Source organism: Phascolarctos cinereus, unplaced genomic scaffold (assembly GCF_003287225.1).
Source record: "Phascolarctos cinereus isolate Bilbo 61053 unplaced genomic scaffold, phaCin_HiC Scaffold_5;HRSCAF=322, whole genome shotgun sequence".
NCBI lineage: Eukaryota > Metazoa > Chordata > Mammalia > Diprotodontia > Phascolarctidae > Phascolarctos > Phascolarctos cinereus.
The window spans coordinates 149,282,763-149,301,893 of record NW_027555958.1 but is presented as its reverse complement, the minus strand read 5'-3'; the positions used below and the strand labels follow the sequence as shown (position 1 = coordinate 149,301,893).

General features: G+C 33.6%; 1 protein-coding gene across 1 annotated transcript in view; it reads right to left on the bottom strand.

The window, feature by feature from the left end:
* Window positions 1-19,131, bottom strand: part of REV3L (REV3 like, DNA directed polymerase zeta catalytic subunit) — a 253,112-nt gene that overhangs the window by 108,057 nt on the left and 125,924 nt on the right. The window contains 6 exon segments of the mRNA XM_021008089.2: window positions 2,877-3,005; window positions 3,666-3,814; window positions 3,903-3,987; window positions 5,194-5,298; window positions 6,701-6,795; window positions 15,787-15,883. Of these exon segments, the coding sequence (XP_020863748.1) occupies window positions 2,877-3,005; window positions 3,666-3,814; window positions 3,903-3,987; window positions 5,194-5,298; window positions 6,701-6,795; window positions 15,787-15,883 (660 nt within the window).

Below are 19,131 nucleotides of genomic sequence, written 5' to 3'. Positions count from 1 at the left end.
TAAATTTCATACTCCTAGCGTAAAGAGTTCAGTTTGGTAGATAAGAGTAAGGTGAAGCAATTAAATGTTTAGAATTTCAAGTTAATTACTTGAAGGCTTCTACCCCAATCAACTGATCTTAGAATTTTCGGCCTCTTTCAAATCTCAGCTCAAATACTATCCCTCAAATGATACAATATTTGTAAAGCACTTAGCAAAGTGCTTGGCATGTAGTAGGTATTTAATACTTACCTCTTCCTACCTCACATATGAGGGTTTTCCTGATCCCTTCCGCCAACTACTACTGCCTTTCTTCCTGCTCTCCTCAATTATACCTTATATTTACTCTGTAAATGCTTATATGTATACATGTTGCTTCCCCCAAAAGAATATAATCTCTTTGAGGGAGAGGACTGTTTCATTTGTCTTTTTATTCCCAACATCTAGTACAGTTACTGGCACACAGCAGGTGTTTACTAAATACTTGTTGACTGATTGCTACTTTAAATGAGAGATCTTGTCCAAAGAGAAAAGAGGAGACATATTGCTAGAGCTGCTGAATCATGTAATTACTGGCATTCCCACTATAAACAAAGCCAGAAGAAATAAGGAAACTGCATCTAAATGGAAGATGTTATTCTGGTTATAAATGCAGTAACTACTATTATTCTTACTACAGTATCAATACTGATTAGAATACTTTTACAAAGTTGTCACAAGAAGACTAAAGAGCTCAGAAGGTGTCTTAGTCAGTGGACATTTGATTTACTTGCCAAAGAGACAGAGATGGCATACCAATGCATTATCAGATAGCTTAGAATATACCTAATTGAATAAATACACATTTGATAGTGCTTTACAATATATTTTCACATAAATGATCTTGTTCAGTCTCTATAATAACTATGTAAGACAGGAAGGGGAGGAATCATTATCCTCATTTTACAGACAGAGAATCACAGAATTTCAGAGTTGCAAGGGTCCCTAATCAGCGGCTAGTTCAACTCTTATTGAAAAAATATCCCTACCAAAACATATACAGCAAGCGATCACCTGAGAGGTAGCCCACTGACTCCCAAGGCAGTCCATTTTAATTTTGGAGGCTCTTATTATTAGGAAGTTTTCCTTACGTTTAGCATAAATTTGCCCCTTTACAACTTGCATCCTTTGCTCCTAGTTCTGTCCTTTGGTGCCAAACAACATAAGTTTAACTGAACTTGAGGCATTTTACCATTCTGGCTGCCCACTTCTGGATCTTCTCCAGCTTATAAGTGTACTTGCAAAAATATGGTGCCCAGAATTCAACACAATGCTCCAGTGTGATCTAACAGGGCAGAGTAGAGTAGGACAATCAATCAATTAAATACTCACTAAGAGGTTCTTTGGTGTCAGGCATTTTGCTAATCACTGGGTATTACAAAGAAAGTCAAAAACAGTTCCTTTTAAGGTACTAGTGGCAGCTATATGCTGCAGTGGATAGAGTGCTAGGCCTGGAGTCAGGAAGATCTGAGTTAAAATCCAGTTTGAGACACTTATTAGTTGTGTGATCCTGAACAAGTCATTTAACTGCTTTATGCCTCAGTTTCCCCATCTGTAAAAAGGGAATAATTATATACTTACCCCTTGGAGTTGTGAGGATCAAAAGAGATAATATTTGTAAAGTACTTAGCAAAGTGCCTGGCACATAGTAATGCTTAATAAATGCTCATTCCTTTTCTTTCTCTCTCTATTTACTTAATAATAGGAATAAATCAGTATATACAAAATATATACAATGTAGATGGAAGGTAACTTTAAAAGGAAAATCTTGAAAAGCTAGGGGGACCTAGATTATTGCCAGGCCTCACTGTTTATGTTGTTCACTTATGTCTGACTCTTTGTGACCCCATGGATCATAGCACTCCAATACTCTCCATGGGGTTTTCCTGGCAAAGATACTGGAGTGGTTTGCTGTTTCCTTTTCCAGTGGATTAAGGCAAACAGAGATTAAGTGACTTACCTAGAGTCACACAGCTAGTAAATGTCTGACGCCAAATTTGAATTCAGGTCTTCCTGACTCCGAGTCCAGTGCTCTATCTACTGAGCCATCTAGCTGCCAGGAGCTATTACTCTCCTAATGCTGTGTAAAATCACAATGGATTTCTTGGCTGCCACAGGATTTTGTTGACTCCTACTGATTAAGCTTGCAGTCTACTAATAGCCTCATCTTTTTTCAGATAAACTGTTATCTAATCATCTCTTGTCTACAATCTTGTACTTGTGATACATATTTTTTGAACCCGTGTGTAAGACTTTATATTTATTCTTAGTAAATTTCATCTTATTTGATCTAGTCCAGTGATCTAACTTATCAAGACCTCTTTAGATGCTGACAATATTATTTAAGGAACTGAGGATCCAAATTACACAACTTTGGCTCACATCACAATGCTGATAAATGGTAAGGGATTCAATCTCAGGTCTTAAATGGTAAACTAAAAGCATTCTCAGCTATACTACAGTAACTTTCACATACCACTATTTTACATGCACATAGTATTTCACAGATTTCAAAGCCCTTTACAAACAGCAAATTATTTGAAGCTAATACCAAATCTGTGAAATAGGCAAGGTAGGTATCACTAGCCTTACTTTAAAAATGAGGAAATTGAATAAAAAAAAATTTTTTTAAAAAAAGGAAAGTGAGTCTTAGCAAGTTAAGCCCAAAATACCAATGCAAGAACAATAGGCTGATTCCTGACTACCAATATTTAGTGTAGTGCTCTTTCAACTGTACTATGCAAGCGTCTTTAGGCTAACTTTGTCTAAACACAAAACAATTAATTCATCAAACACACTGTTCACATAAACCTAAAAATTGGAATATGGAATGCTTATTGAGGTATTAAAGTACTTACTGAAAATTGGAGACTGACTCAGTCTTTGAGACAGAGGCTGGAAAGTCTGACTTGTTTCCATGAGGTTCAAAATTGCTTCTTCATTAATAAGTGCTTCTTCTTCTTTAAGAATATTCTTTCTTAAGCATGCTTAAGATAAAAACAAGGCCAGCATTTAATTATGGCATCCTCTGAAATTTAAACTTTCAGAATTGTAAAAAATCATCTGGTGAATATTTAAACAGATTTTATCCAATAAAACCTTAAAATTCTGCAATCTGCACAAAGTTACAATTGAGGTCAATCATTCCTACTTTGAAGGTAAATTTTCATTTATGATGTCTGATAATATAACACATAGTCTCACAAAAGTCCTTAAGCTCTAGAGGTTTTCAATTCAAGATTTTAAAGTGCTCTATAACTTAACACTCTCATACCATTTTAATGACAGCCTAATGGTATAATCAGTACATTAAGGCTCAGGAAGATATAGGACAAAAAATTCATTCCATTTTATATTGTGGCAAAGAGGTGAATACAGTACACAATAAGAGGAGAAAGAGACTGTTGATGGCAAGTATTAAATGACAAATAGGATTAATAATGGCCATATATGGGCTACTTAGAAACATACATACTTCTTACTCTCTCCAGACACCCTATCAGTCTGAAACTTAATTTCTAAAGTTAAAATAAACAACATTAACAAATGTCTTTCAACATTTAAAAACAAATAATTAAACAAAACAGATCGCATGACTACTCTAATGAAGACTGTATAATCCAAAGTGATGTTACTAAAAAGCTTACCTTTGTTCAGCTCTTTCTCTTGATGGACTTCTACCATGTTGGCTGGTGAACAAGGAACAGCTTCAGTAGACAGAACTTCAGAATGTAAAGTTAACTCAGCAGAGAACTCCTGGGATCCATTACTATAGTCCACAGATCCTGATAATGTTCTGCTTAATTAAAACACATCCTTTAAAACTAACTAGATTACCAAGGGAAAAAGGTCAGTTCGATGAACTGTATTAAATGACTACTTACACAGAGAAATCATTCTGCTTAAGAACTTCCTGAAGTCTCTTCTGAAACATTTTTTCACTCTCTGTTGCTGGAATGCATCCACGATCTTTAAATTTAAAAAGTGCATTCAAAAAAGGAAGAGGACCTTTTTAGGCAAATAGTAAACGAATAAAATATTTTGAAGCAACACTAAGCTTATTTCCTCAAGGAACTTTTAAAAGTGATAGTAACTTACCAACTTTTGTGAAACACCTTTATCTAAAAGCTGTTCTCTTATAATGTCAAACAAAATTAAAATGGTTACCCATGTTATGATGTTGGGCACTTGAAGTCAGTTCAAGATTAAATTCCATAATTATAACCTGCATTTAGAGTAGAAAAAGAACATTTCCCTTAACCTATCAATGTATTATGTTCCTGAATGCAATGGGGGATTCTAGTTTGCTTACTTCCTTGATAAACAACATTATTATTTTAAAATTTATACAAAAGGAACTCAAATACAATAAAAATAATTTTAATGTGTTAAATATTAAAATTAACTTCAGCATATTCTTTAACTTCAAAATTTTCTGAGAGCTACAAGAAATAACCTGAATGAAAAAGTACCCAAAATACCAATAAATCAATTTGGGGGCAATACTTAATGGTCTAGCCTTCCATAGCTTAGTGAATTATAACCAGTGTTTCCAAAAGTGTGTTTCACAGTCTCCATCTGGGGAGACAAGAGGATCAGAAGATAATTAGTAAATAAGGAAACAGCTTGGATTATAGTGGGATAAGATGACAAAGCACAGGAAAGTAAAAATTGAGACTACAGAAGTAGGAACATTAATCACTAACAAGCACAAATGGGAAAACAGTAAGATCCAGCTTCTGTAAAAGTGAAGAAATACTGACAATGGGATATCAACAGATGGGAAAATTTACACGAAAACTGAAAGGAGATTTGTGAAATTCATTATGATAAGAATAAAAACAATTTACAAATATAGAATTTAAAGGTTTGCACAGTGCATTAAGCACAACTGCTCCATGAGATAAGACTGTACAAATATTACTAGCTTCATTTTACTGAAAGGAGAGTGAGGCTATGAGAGGCTAAGTGACTTGCCCACGACCACACAACTAGTAACTATCTAAGGTGGTATTTGGATCCAGGTTTTCTAACTCCAAGTCTCATGTTCTTTCCATTATGCCATATTGCTTCTGACAAGTTGTATGGGGAGTTAATAATTTAGACTATATACAATGTTAAGTTTTTTTTAAACATTTAATAAAAAACAAGTATCAGTGTGCTGTCAGTTTATACCTTGTGATTCAGGTTGGCTAATTTGAGAGGATTCATTTCTGTTTCTCCGGCGTTGCTTTTCATCTTCCCATATGGCTTGCAAACCAGGGTTCCCATCAATATGAGCTACAAGTTAAAACACATATTTCAAAGTAAAGTAGTGAAAAAACTTTTATTTAATAATGGACATTTTATTGCTCTTTCCTCTGCCCAATAACTTAACCTTGAATTACTTTACGTACTATAAGAAGCTTGCAAATAGTTTCCAGAGACAAGCCTAAGAGATGTCCTTAGCCCATTCTCTATTTGACAATGTTTCTCCTTTGTATGCTTGATTATTCTTGCTTCTTGTCCTGCTCCCCAAATCATAGCCTAAGAAAACTCAAATATTTAACTGGACAAAAATACTTAGGAATCCTCCACAGACTTATATGAAAACTGAACAAAGGAATAAAAAGGAAAAGTAAAATAAAGTGCATTAAACTTCCTCTAGATCCACTACCTGATTTTCTGTAGTCATACTGATTTTCAGCCTATGGCAAATGTAATATAGCTATGTGTTCAATAACCACTGAATGAACAGCTACCAGATATACAGGAATAATAGGAATAACAGTTTTCTCAAGTATTTTCTAATAATGAATTTTTCCAGTGCTCTTTACTGGATCAAAATTAATTACTGAAACTACCTAATTTCCAACAAACTTTCTTAATTCGGCCATGAAACTCATGTCTTCTTTCAATGCGTCATTATGGTATGGAGTTAACCCTGGGTTCTCCTCTGTTTTGTATTTAATGCCCTTCACAACCTGACTCTAACCAAGTCCAACCTGATTACATACTGTCCTGCTTCACATTCTCTATGGTACAGACATATAGGCTTGCTCACTCTTTCTTATCTATGACACTCCATCTCCTCTTTCTGCACCTTCGCTGAATCTGTGCTCCATGCCGACAACGTACTCTCTCTTCACCTTGGTGTCTTAGAATTCTTTTATTTATGTATTTTTATACATACACACACGCACGCGCGCACGCGTGTGTGTGTGTGTATGTGTCTGTCTTTGGAATATTCTTGTATGTGCATGTTGCCTCCCCTGACAGAATGTATGCTTCTTGACAGCAAGGGCTGTTCCTTTTTATGATCTGCATATTTCCATAACCTAGTACAGTGCATTTGCTACTTGACTGAATTGTTCCTTGCAGACTGTACTAGTGGGGAAAAAAAGCTTCTACACCAAGAGGGAAATGTTTCAAGCATGGGCCTTGTGGCTATATCATGTTATCTAAGAATCAGCCTAACTTCAGAGACAATCATCCTCAGAAGGCCAGCTACAAGGTGATTATTATTTTTGACTATAACTTAATAAAGAAGGTTTTCAATGGTATTAGAGTAGTTTCAATCTATACTAGTAGAAGGAGTCTCCACACCAATTAAATTATGGATTCTTCAGGTTTTTTTGAGATATTAGAACATAAGTTTTGGTGTTTTAGAAAAGGCATAAAATAAAAACGTATACACATATACCTTCAATCTCCAGCCGATTTAAAATATCAGCAGCTACAGCATCCACTTCTAATTCACAGGTACTTTGTGGTTCAACACCTTCCAGAATTAAAAAACTGTAATGAAATGAAATTACAACAGAATTTTTATATGCACAAAACATTATTACTCATTTTGATTCATATAATATTCATACTATATTAGTTAAGTTCACAAGTAATTATAGAGCTGGTATATGGTTTGTGCATTTTTAAATGAAATAAACTGGGAGAGAAAAATATTAGTAAATATTAATATCTAAGATTATTATTTAAAATGCACAATATACACAATATACAGCTCAGTTGAATAGTTTATATATAGATGAATATAAAATTAAATAAAAATTTTTTAAGCAAGAATATTCCACCTAGGACAGAAAAGAGTAACAGGGCAGCTCTAGAAGTCACTTATTCCAGATATATGGAGCCACGCAGTATGGGCATATTTCACCTACAATACTTGGTAAGAGATATAAGAAGATTTCTAAAAAGAAATAAAAGTGAGAACATCAAATATGGGAGCAAAACTAACCAGAGTAGTGATATTGAGGGGAAAGCAAAGAAAGAAAAGAATGGCAAGTAATGCTAACCTTCTTCCTTTCCCACAACCATTACTCAACGAGCTAACGTTTGTTTAAAAAATGTGAATAAACTACAACATGGAAAAATCATACCGAATGCTTCACAAAGCAGTCAGAAATCATGAAAAGCAACAAAATGAAAACATTTTAGACTTATGAAAATTACACCATACCACTTCACACAAGAGTATTCTCTTCAGTAGTCAAAGACATCAGGAAGTTATCAAAGTTGTTATTGGGCTGGATGAACAGACATTAGGCCCTCATAAATCTAGACTCTTCATACACTGACACAAATAGGAAAAGTATTATCTACAAACTTGGCATTTTCATATAGTAAGCATCTTGAGGATAAAGAAAGACTAGGGTATACAGTCACTTGGAAGTGTAAATGATGGCAACATACAAATATTTCACAAACACTTATTCAACCACTGTCATAAGAAAAGAATATTAGCAAACTTTCATTTTCAGAAGGCTATCTTGAAGTAAATCAATTTGAGAAGGCAGAATTTCATATTGTAATTATGTTTGATTCTATTGCTGTTGATGAAGAAAGGAAATAGTAGCCAATAAATCAGAGCAGCCTATACCTTAAGACTTTTTTGAAAATGTACATGAGAGATGGAGCTCCATCATTATCAAAGAAAAAAGCTGAGAAGATCTCAATTTAATAGCTCATATGAAATCTGGTACCTTTAACACTGCTGCATTCCTTAGTAACATAATATAGTGCCACCATGGGCTCTGCCAAAATCTTTGTGTACACCTGAAGCCAAAACCTTGTGGCTGAGTGATGCATACTATCTCTGGAGCCATACTGATAACTGTGTTGATCAAGTGTTCTATGATATCGCTGTCTAAGTTGGTTCAAATGAAGAAATGACAATGAATAACTGAAAAATGAAAAACTAGTTTATCACAAATATAAAAATATGTATATTAAATTGGAATGATTCTAGGGAAAAGATCAATTTCAGGCATGAAGAAAATTAAAGGAGAGAATTCTCAGCCCTTAAAATTAAATCTGGATTACAGGATCATGACCATAAGATCATAGATCTCAGGCTGGAGGGACCTGAAGGATCATCTAATCCAACACCTTAATTTTACTGATGTGGAAACTGAAGTCTAGAGAGTTTAAGTGACTTTCCCAAGGTTATGTAAGCAATAAGTATCAAAGGCAAGACTGAATCTATTATAATACACAGACCAATAATGAATGTTGTAAAAAAAAAATACTTAATCTCAGTATGCAACTTACTCGGCTTTTAAACTGAAGAAGTGATGTAGGCTCTGTATTTTACACACACACATACACACACACAAACACACACACACACACACACACACACACACACACACACACACACACACATATATTCCCAAACAGTCTTAGTCTAAGGTTGAAGATATTCTTAGCAACTTAATTGCCTAAGCTAAAATACAGGGGTTAAGAGGCAGCTAGGTGGTGCAGCGGATAGAGTACCGGCCCTGAAGTCAGGAGTACCTGAGTTCAAATCCGACCTCAGACCAAACACTTAACATTTACTAGCTGTGTAACCCTGGGCAAGTCACTTAACCCCTAAAAATTCAAAAATAAATAAATAAATGAAAGATAGGGGTTGATTTTAGTATAAAGAGCTCCCTCATTCTAACACCTCTCTCCCTCTCTCTCACTAGCCCTTGACAATTTAATTATGAAAGAAGACTTGGGAGGTAGAGATAGGGAGGTACTTAGGAAGAGATCCTTTCAAAAAAGGGCTATACTGTATTGTGAATTTCTGTGGTGTGGTAGAAAGAATTCTGGAAAGGGAATCAGAAGACTTGGGTTTGAGTCCTAGCTGTCACTTATAAGCCATGTAACCTTGAAGAAGCTAAATTTCAGTTTCCTCATTTGGGAAAATATCATCATACACTACCCTACTTCCTTCAAAGTTTGTTGTAAGGCTCATAATATAATGTATGTGGTGAAAGCATTATAATAATTTTAAATTATTATTATTGTTTTCAAATTTACAACCATCTGAGAGCAGCTCTTTATAAAATAAGACACGTCAAGGGTATATGCTTTGCTGAAGTAAAACAAGAGAACTTATAGTGCCTCTTGCCATGACTGTCTTTGTCAAATATGAGATTATTTTATTTTTATTCATTTTTACTTTTTATTGAGAAATTTTTACTTAATACTTTTTTTCCCAATTACATGTAAAAACAATTTTAATATAACATTTAAAAAAAATCTTGAATTTGAAATTCCCTCCTTCCCACCTTTTCCCTCCACATTGAGAAGACAATTTGATATCAGTTATACTTGTGCAGTCATGCAAAACATATTTCTATTTTAGCTATTCTGTGAAAGAAAACACAGACACTCCCCCCTCCCAAAACAAAGAAACAAACAAGAAAAATAAAGTTTTAAAAAGTATACTGATATGTGTATTAAGACTCCATCAGTTCTTTCTCTGGAGGTGGATAGTATTTTTCATCATAAGTCCTTTGGAATTGTCTTGGATCATTACATTACTGAGAATAGCTAAGTCATTCACAGTTGATCATTATACAATATTGCTGTTACTATGTACAATGTTCTCCTGGTTCTGCTCATTTTACTTTGCATCAGTTCATGTAAGTCTTTCCAGGTTTTTTTTTGAGAGCATTCTACTTGTCGTTTCTTATAGTACAATAGTATTATATCACAATCATATACAACAACTAACAAACTATTCCCCACTTGATGGGCATTTACTTCATTTCCAATTCTACGCCACCACAAAAAGAGCTGATGTAATTTTTTTTTTGTAAATGTAGGTCCTTTTCCTTTTTATCTCTTTGGGATACAGACCTAGTTGTGGTATTCCTGGGTCAAAGGGTAGGGCATCGTTTTATAGCCCCTTGGACATTGTTTCAAATTGCTCTCCAGAATGGCTGAATCAGTTCACAACTCCATCAATAGTGCATTAGTGTCTCAATTTTCCACATCTCCTCCAACATTTGTCATTTTCCTTTTCTGTCATGTTAGCCAATCTAAGAGGCATGGGGTGGTAATATGAGGTCATTTTGGGTTTTTTTGGCTAGGCAATGGGGTTAAGTGACTTGCCCAGGGTCACACAGCTAGTAAGTGTGTTGTGTCTGAGGCCGGATTTGAACTCAGGTTCTCCTGAATTCAGGGCCGGTGCTCTATCCACTGTGCCACCTAGCTGCCCCAATATGAGGTCATTTTACTGAGGAATAAGAGATTGACAGCCCCAGTACCACCCTAGTATCTACAAACTAGTAAAAGGAAAAGAATAATGTCTCTAATAGAGAGATTATTTTGGGAGAATTTACAGAAAGACAATGACAAGAATCACAAAAGATAAGAAGGCACAGATGGCTTACAACTTAGGTAGATGAATTACTGGGGCAGAGCATATAATGTCAAGGGAATTGAGGGTGCTTAAGGAAGCTGAGGAATAGCATAAAGGCACTTAAATGAGATATGGAGTATACTAAAAACAAACAGCCTACTTCAAAAGCTTTCCTAGAATTATCCCCCCACAAAGTAATTCCAGACAGAGGGATCAAAAAGTAAGCCCACGTTCTGTTTCTGAAGGGTTTGTTCATTTTTGCTCTTCAGCTGAGTCTGGAGCAAAAAGCTATTATTTTTCATGTAGGTAATTTTATTCCATATATCACTTGTTTTGTTGATCTGATCATGGAGCAAATCTAGAATACAATTAACGCTACCACAATTTAAAAAAAACATCTAAATAAATACTTTTCTTATACTAACTATACGTCTCATAAAAATTGGTTGTTAATTTATAACATAGTTCCTAGAAAATTTTCAAGTTTATATGATATCTATAAAATATTTTATTTTTCTAATTATAGATATCAAGTAGGCAAGTTATATTGAAAAAGATTAAATTTTTTTTACGTGCTTAAAACATCATTGTTTCATACTCTATAAAATAAAAGGGTTGGACTAAATAGCATTCAAGGTCCTTTTCAGCTAAAAATCTATGATCTTAGGATTCTTTTAAAATGGTGTGGCCTTGTATAAATACAAAAATGAACTTTTAGATTAAGTACATTATTCTTAGTACCTGTTTCTGTTCTTCTTTGAACTTCTTTCCTATTTAGCAAGCCCACACTGCCTATATCAAATAAGAAGAATAACCTTCTGATAGCACCAATACCACACTGGTATCTACAATACTAAAAGAAAAAAAGAGATGGTATCCAATAATTGGGTATATTATGTAAATTGTATGGGAAGATATGGACAAAAATGACAAAGGAGAGAGGGTGGGAATGGATTTTGATATATACCAGTGGAAGGATTACTTACTGATCCCTCATAATAATGAAGAGGCTTTGGATAGAACATCTGAAAATACTAATTTTGAAAGCGTTTTTTTAAAATAATCTCTCATATTAGAGACTTACAGCCATTTCTGTTACCCTTCAATTTTAGTTGCCCTTTAAACACATTATTTTTCTGAGTAATTTAGACACAGCTTTCCTACTATGCTAAAAAAAAGAATAAACCATGTATCTATAAGTGCTTATAGATTATGTTTCTATAACCTAACATATTTTTAAAAGTCATTTTAGAGATAGAGAATAGTAAAAACTAATGGAATAGATTAAAGAACACAATGAAGAAAGCTGGCCAGTAGGAAACAACTGAATATACTGAAAGGAGACAATAAGTAAAATTAAAAGAGGCCAGTAGTAGAAGTGAAAGGGAAAAGGGAATAAGCAGGGCTGGGTGGGTAGATTGTCCAAGAAGAACAAAAACCAAGGCAATGAGGTTAGAAAGAAAGAGGTCACAGTTATCAAACTGGAAAAAATTGTGGCAAGACAGGATTCAGAAATGAGGTATGAGCAAGCCATAGAAAGATGTCCTTTCATGATGGTAATGATCTTTGTTCTTCAGGCACAAATTGGAAAGGGACACTAGCACTAGGACATAACACTCACATCATAGACATGTTGGGTAGATGATACAGTTTTCAATTTTCAAGGTGTTTAACAACCATATTACAAAAACATTAATATCTATGAGAAACAATATTAACAGGAAAGGCAGTTTTGTACAGCATCACCTATTTTGTAGATGTTTTTGATCATAATGATGTGCAGTTATTTATTTAAGTACAGTAAGATCTTATTAATTTGGGTCAACTAATTTGAAAATAATTAATCACAGAATATATCATTTTTGATAACTGAAGTGACATAAACAGAAAATTTTGTACTTATGATACCTTATAATGACTTCTACAGCAAATTATAGTTTTTAATTATTTTATTTAATTGAGATTTCTCAGAAAAGGCCATCCTACTGAATTTTGAAAACCATACACCATAAATATATGTAGCTATTAAGTTTCATGTAACACTTTCTACAACATGTACTGTTCGTGTTCAGCTGTTGTTCAGTTGCTTTTTAGTTACATCCAACTCTTCATAATGCCATTTGGGGTTTTCTTGGCAAAGATACTGGAGTGGTTTGCTACTTCCTTCTCTAGCTAATTTTACAGATGAGGAAACTGAGGCACACAGGGTGAAGTGACTTGCCCACTGTCACACAGCTAGTAACTGGTGAGTTTGGATTTGAACTCAGGTGTTCCTGACTCCCAGCCTGGCACTCTATTCACTGCACCACCTAGCTGTCCTGTTCTTAGAATGTATTGTTCTTAAAGGGAATAAAATGGTCTTCCCTACAAATGCCATACAGTTTAAGACTTTTTCAATAAGATATTCAGGGTTCCTTGTTTTACCTTCATTCCAATTCAGTTAAGGTTCACTGCATTTTCTGAAAGACTAGAATTTAGAAAGAAGCTCAGATCCAAAAGCCTTCAAAGTATAACTAATACACTCATCAATTTTAAATAGTGATATTGAGAACCTCATATCTCTTAGGTGTTGAAATATAACGTTAGGGCAGCTGGCTGACAAGTGTGTTTGAACACTTGGACTTGGAATGAGGAGATATATCTGAATTCAAATTCCACCTCTAATTCTTACTAGTTGTGTAACTTTAGACAAATGACATGCTGTCAGACTGTTTCTTCTCTATAAAAAGGTACTATATACCTATAGAACTTACCTTACAAGATTGGTTTAAGGATCAAATGAGTGAGTGAGTGTGTGTGTATGTATGTGTGTGTAATATATACATACTTAGTGTACACATACACACATATACACACAATATACTGAGCATATATATATTATACACAAAAAATAATATCAGACATTTTTGTAGCATGTTAAAGGTTAGAAAATCACATCTATGTATACGTAATTGTCTTTCTAACATGGAAATTTACATATGTATAAAACACAAAGTTTATGTGTATGTAATTACAGTTTTCTGAAGAGCTATACAAATATTATTTGTTACTGTTGTAAAATCAGATTTTTTTCTACTTAACTTCTTTTTAGATATTAAAGGAGAATTTTATAGTAAGAAGATATCATTAAGTACATTAATTCAAATTGTTCTCCTTCGTCAATTAGAAATCTAAAAAAAGTAAATGCATACTTTTTAAAGATAACTGCCATTTTACATTTCATAATGCTCTCTCTATCCCGTTTGGTTCTAAATTTTTTCCGTATCCACAGAGGGCTAAGAATTGGAAATTGAAATTGAAGGAATGTCCATCAATTGGAAAATAGCTAAACAAGTTGTGGTATATGATTATAATGGAACATTATTATGCAATAAGATAAAACAAGCAGGGTGATTTTAAAAAACCTGGAAAGCCTTACATGAACTGATATGGAGCAAAGTGAGCAGAACCAGGAGAACACTGCACATAGTAACAGAAATACCATCTCATGAACATCTGTGAATGACTTAGCTATTCTCAGCAATATAATGATCCAAGACAATCACAAAGGACTCATGATGTAAACTGTTATCTCCTCCAAAGAAAGAACTAATGGTTCCTGAATACAGACTGAGACATATTATTTTTCACTTTCTTTTTTTGTTTTGTTCAATTTTATCCCCCCAGAAAATAACTCATATGGAAATTATCAGATTGCTTACCATCTCAGGGAGGGAGAAGGGGAAGGAAGGATAGAATTTGGAACTCAAAACTTAACAAATGTTAAAAATTGTTTATACACATATTTGGGGAAAAATAAAATATTAAAAAAAGATAACTGCCACATTTTTATATATTCTAAGAAGTACTTATTACCATGCTTTCAGTTTACTCAGATGAAGAATAACACCCTCCTTTCTTTGAATCTTAGTTTACTGTACTTGGTGAAAGATAATTTAACTCACTAAAGGGTAGTATAAACTTACATTTATGAATATATTTTTTCAACCCATTTTGTATTCTCCAATAAAAAATCAACCAAACAAAAACAACCTGCTTAGAAAAGAATCAGATTAAACACCTGAAAAACCCCCCCATCTTTTTTTTTTTGGCTAGGCAATGGGTTTAAGTGACTTGCCCAAGGTCACACAGCTAGTTAAGTGTCATGTGTCTGAGGCCGGATTTGAACTTAGGTCCTCTTGAATCCAAGGCCAGTGCTCTATCCACTGCATGACCTAGCTGCACCCCTCCCCCCATCTTTAATGCATAAGCATTGAAAGGCCAGGAAAGCTTACGTGCTGCATATCATAGACCCTCTCTGGCCTGTGTACTGAAAATCCACATTATCAGTTCTGGACTTGAGAAATCTGAGAATACAGAGTCTATGGTACTGAAAGTCACTGGAAAAAAATTCTAAATCAATTATACAGTTAAGAAACATCAAATTATATATAACCCAATTTTTAAAAAAAACATCATGTGAAGTCACCGATTTTCACTTCTGGCTGCTAGGTTGGTAAAATGGATAAGAAAACTGGACTTGGACAACCTGGAAACCAATAAGACCCAACTTTTAATCCCCGCTCAAACATCAGCTGTGTGACTCTAGGCAAGCCACTCAACTGCTCTGAATCTCAATTTCCTCATCTATTAAACAGTGAAAAGCACCTTCCAAACTTTAAATCACACAAATGCTATTATGCTTCTTTTGGTAAGTTTATATTTCAACAAAACACCAAGTCAATGAATTGCCCATTTACTTTAGAAACAGATTTTTAACAGTCAACTTACAGAAGATGGATACAGAATGAATACTGGTAATGACTATTTACCAGAATGAACCATATTATTCAGAAGGGGGAGTAGTGTAAGATTTTCAGAACACTTTCCCTTCCCCAACTAATTTTCACATAATAATGTGGAAAAAAGGGTTCTTGAGTTGAAATGTGTTTTTTATTCAAGGTAGGTATCTAAGCCTATGATTCAGTTTAACAAATACTAGTTGAGTCCAACTTTTAAAATATGTTTGCACATGGAAAAACAATAAACTGAAATATTTATATCGAATTCTATAATCCAGTACCCATTAGTTTGTCATGACAACTAGGAGAATACAAATTTATAGTTTCTTCTTTACTTTTAAAATATTTGCTAACCTTGGTATTTCATCCTCTTCCCAACGAAACAGAGTACCAGTAAGAGAATTTCCTGGTAACTGATCTTTGTAACATCCAATTCCATGCAATGTATCACCTAGGAGGAGAAAGGAAGAAGAAATAAAAGCATCTTTTTATTTGCACAATGCTTTAAATTAGAATTCAATGCCTTATCATCTCAAGCATTACAAATCTATGCCAAAAGACAGAGTTTACAATGTTTTTATACCAAAAAGGAAAGAAAGGATTCACAATACGTGTGTGTGGGAGAATAAATGTGCTATGTGGTAGGTATACTTATATAATCACATTTTAAAAAATATATAAAATACATATTTGTGGTCTCTAAACTGCCCAAGAAACTTTTGTCTGTGGCTTTAACTAAGAGACCTACGGAAAGTGGATACCTGATCAAATTTAAAACACAATTTAGCACTCAGTCCCCAAACTGAAAGAGAATACACAACTCGTTCCAGATGCAATAGCAGTGAGTGAAAACCTCAGGTGAATGCAGATGCAATTTGACCTGCAGAAGATAAGGGGACTACGTATGTTTGCTCACAAGTTCTTGTCTAAGAAAATGTGATAAGAGGTTATGCTTCAGAAGCTGCCTTTGAAGATTTACTACTTCCCAGGAGGTTTCTTTCAGAAGATTAACTCTTTCTATGCAGAAAAGACTGAGTAGCAAAAGGAAGAATATTGATGCTAGTATACACTAAATTCACAATCTATTCTTACAACTCTTAATATCTGCATATCATATATCCATAAGAGGAAACTCTCTTTGCTACTATGACATTTTAGATGAAATATTTGACTAACTGATAAAGACTACAGCATGGCTCCCTTAAGAAATCTGCCACTCTATGGATAATGATCTTTCATGAATAAAAAGACAACATTTTGTTGGCTCTACAAGTACCTATGTTAATTTTCACTCAGTATGAAAATATGATGTTCTTTTCCTTAATTATGTTCTATGTGTGTTTCATTAAATTTTACTAAATTATTTATTAAAAGGCTAAAATACACATATGAGGCACTTAAAAAACATTATTGAAGGAAAAAGTATAAAAAAGGGCTATAAAGTATCTAAATTTGGACATTACCATAACTTTTAGAAAATTCACATTATAGGTACGTTAAGTATACAATTTCTATTAAATAATCTATTTTGTCTAAGTATTTCTTTAAAATGCACTTTAGCTAATCCGTAACAAAACAAATTTTGATTTTATTTTATATCTGGATTTCAATTAAATTCAGTCCAACAAACACTTATTAAAGTGCCTACCTTGTGCGAGGCTCTAGTAGGCAATAGGGAATACAAAGATAAAATGAAACAATCCTACCCTCCTAGAACTCACATTCTAATGTTCAAATACTACTAATTATCTAAAACACAAGAATATGCGCATTTTCATAATTTAACCTGAAAACATTAATTTTATTTTGAAACGATTTTCTTGCTCATGCAGGGTTCTACACAGGACAAATTTCAATTATGAATTAGAAAAGTTTAAAAAAAAAGTTTGTCACAGAGTATATTTTACAATTTTTAACCAAAATGACAGTATAGGGCTATCATAAAAATCAATTCATTCTGTATCTGAGTTCCCCTGCAAAATTTGTGATTTCCAAAAAGTAACTATGATAGAATTCAACAACAATAATAACAAAATAACAGTAATTTACCACTTTCTTTAGGGTAATAAACCAATACAAAGGGTCCAATTTCCTGTACGTGCAACTTAAACCTCACTTCCCCCCTTTAACATCTTTAACCTCTATATTATTTGAACCTTCCCTTATATATTTTAAACTTCTATGTTTCCTTTATCTCAAAAAAACAAAAAGAAAAACATTATGGGACTATATTAATTTTTCCTTCTACCTACTATATCATTTCTATCATTTATGATTAAACTTCTTCAATGATTCATCAACATTTAATGCCTCACATTATTCACACTATCTCTTTAATTGTCTAATAATTAATTATAATCTTCATTAATAGTATTTTAAAATGATGAAGCAATCTGGTGTTGTGGTTAGAGAGATAAGTTCAAATCCAGCCTCTGACACATACTGGTTATGTAAACCTAATCATGAAACCTCTCACTGCCCAAAGGAATTCTTAAAAAAGAAACCCAAAACACCTTTTCCTCCCAATTATCAAACGTAAATTTTTTTCCCCTCCAACTCCTCCTGAAGAGACAAATGAAAACCTTTTAAATATAACATTCCCATATTGCCCATGTCCAAAAATATGTGTGTATCATTCTATGTACATCATATCTGAGTCAGAAGGTAGGGTAGCATAGCTCATAAGTCTTCTGGAATCATAACTGATCATTGTGTTGAAGTCTTATTTCTTTCAAATGACTTATTTACAATGTTTGTTTCTGTAGCATAAATTATCGTCCAGGTTCTGTTCACTTCACTCTGTATCAATTCTACAATTTGCTTTTAATATTTAAGATTCCATTCATTCAAGAGGCTCTCTCAAATTACTAATGATCTCTCATCCATGGTCTTTTCCATTGCTAATCCATCTTGAGAGTTAGAGTTAGCATTAATAACCAGCATGAAAATCTTCTTTAGCTTCTAGACCACTATATTCTCTCAGAGATCTCCTTTGACGGCATTTCTTCTGTTGCTTTTAGAGTATCCTGAGTATCAGTTCTTCCTCTTTTGCTCTTCTGCATTCGTATTTGCTTCCTTGAGAACCTGATTCATTCTCATGCCTTCAATTATCACCTCTGTAAATTACTCTCAAATTACATTTCCCACAAATCTTACCATCATCTTTCCAAGTCTTTATATTTCATTGCCTATAAGACATCTTCACTTAGAAATCCAACTAATATCTAAAATGTAGAATTCCCCAAACTAAATTTTTTTCATAAAGATCATCTCTTCTTTTTAAAAAAAATTTTTTTTTACCTTTTGTTTTTACATCACCTACATTTCCCAGCATATTAGTCCTTGAATCTCTTGTCAGAAAATAATCTTTTATAATAAAGGATAAAAAAAAGAGGAAAAAGAAAAGAGTTGAACAAAACTAACCATCATATTATAAGTCTAACAACGTATTCAGTATTTCATACCCATAGACCATGACCTCTGCAAAAAAGTGGCAAAAAGTGCTTTCTGATCTCTTCTTTAAAGCCAAATTTGATCATTAATATTTTTGCAGCATTATTTTTATTATTTTGTTCTTGTTCATTTTATTCATATTACTGTTTTCATTGTGTTTGTTGTTTTTTGGGTTCTACCTTCTCAACTTTCAATGGTACATTCTCATAACTCCACCAGGCATTGCATCTCCAAATATTATTTTTA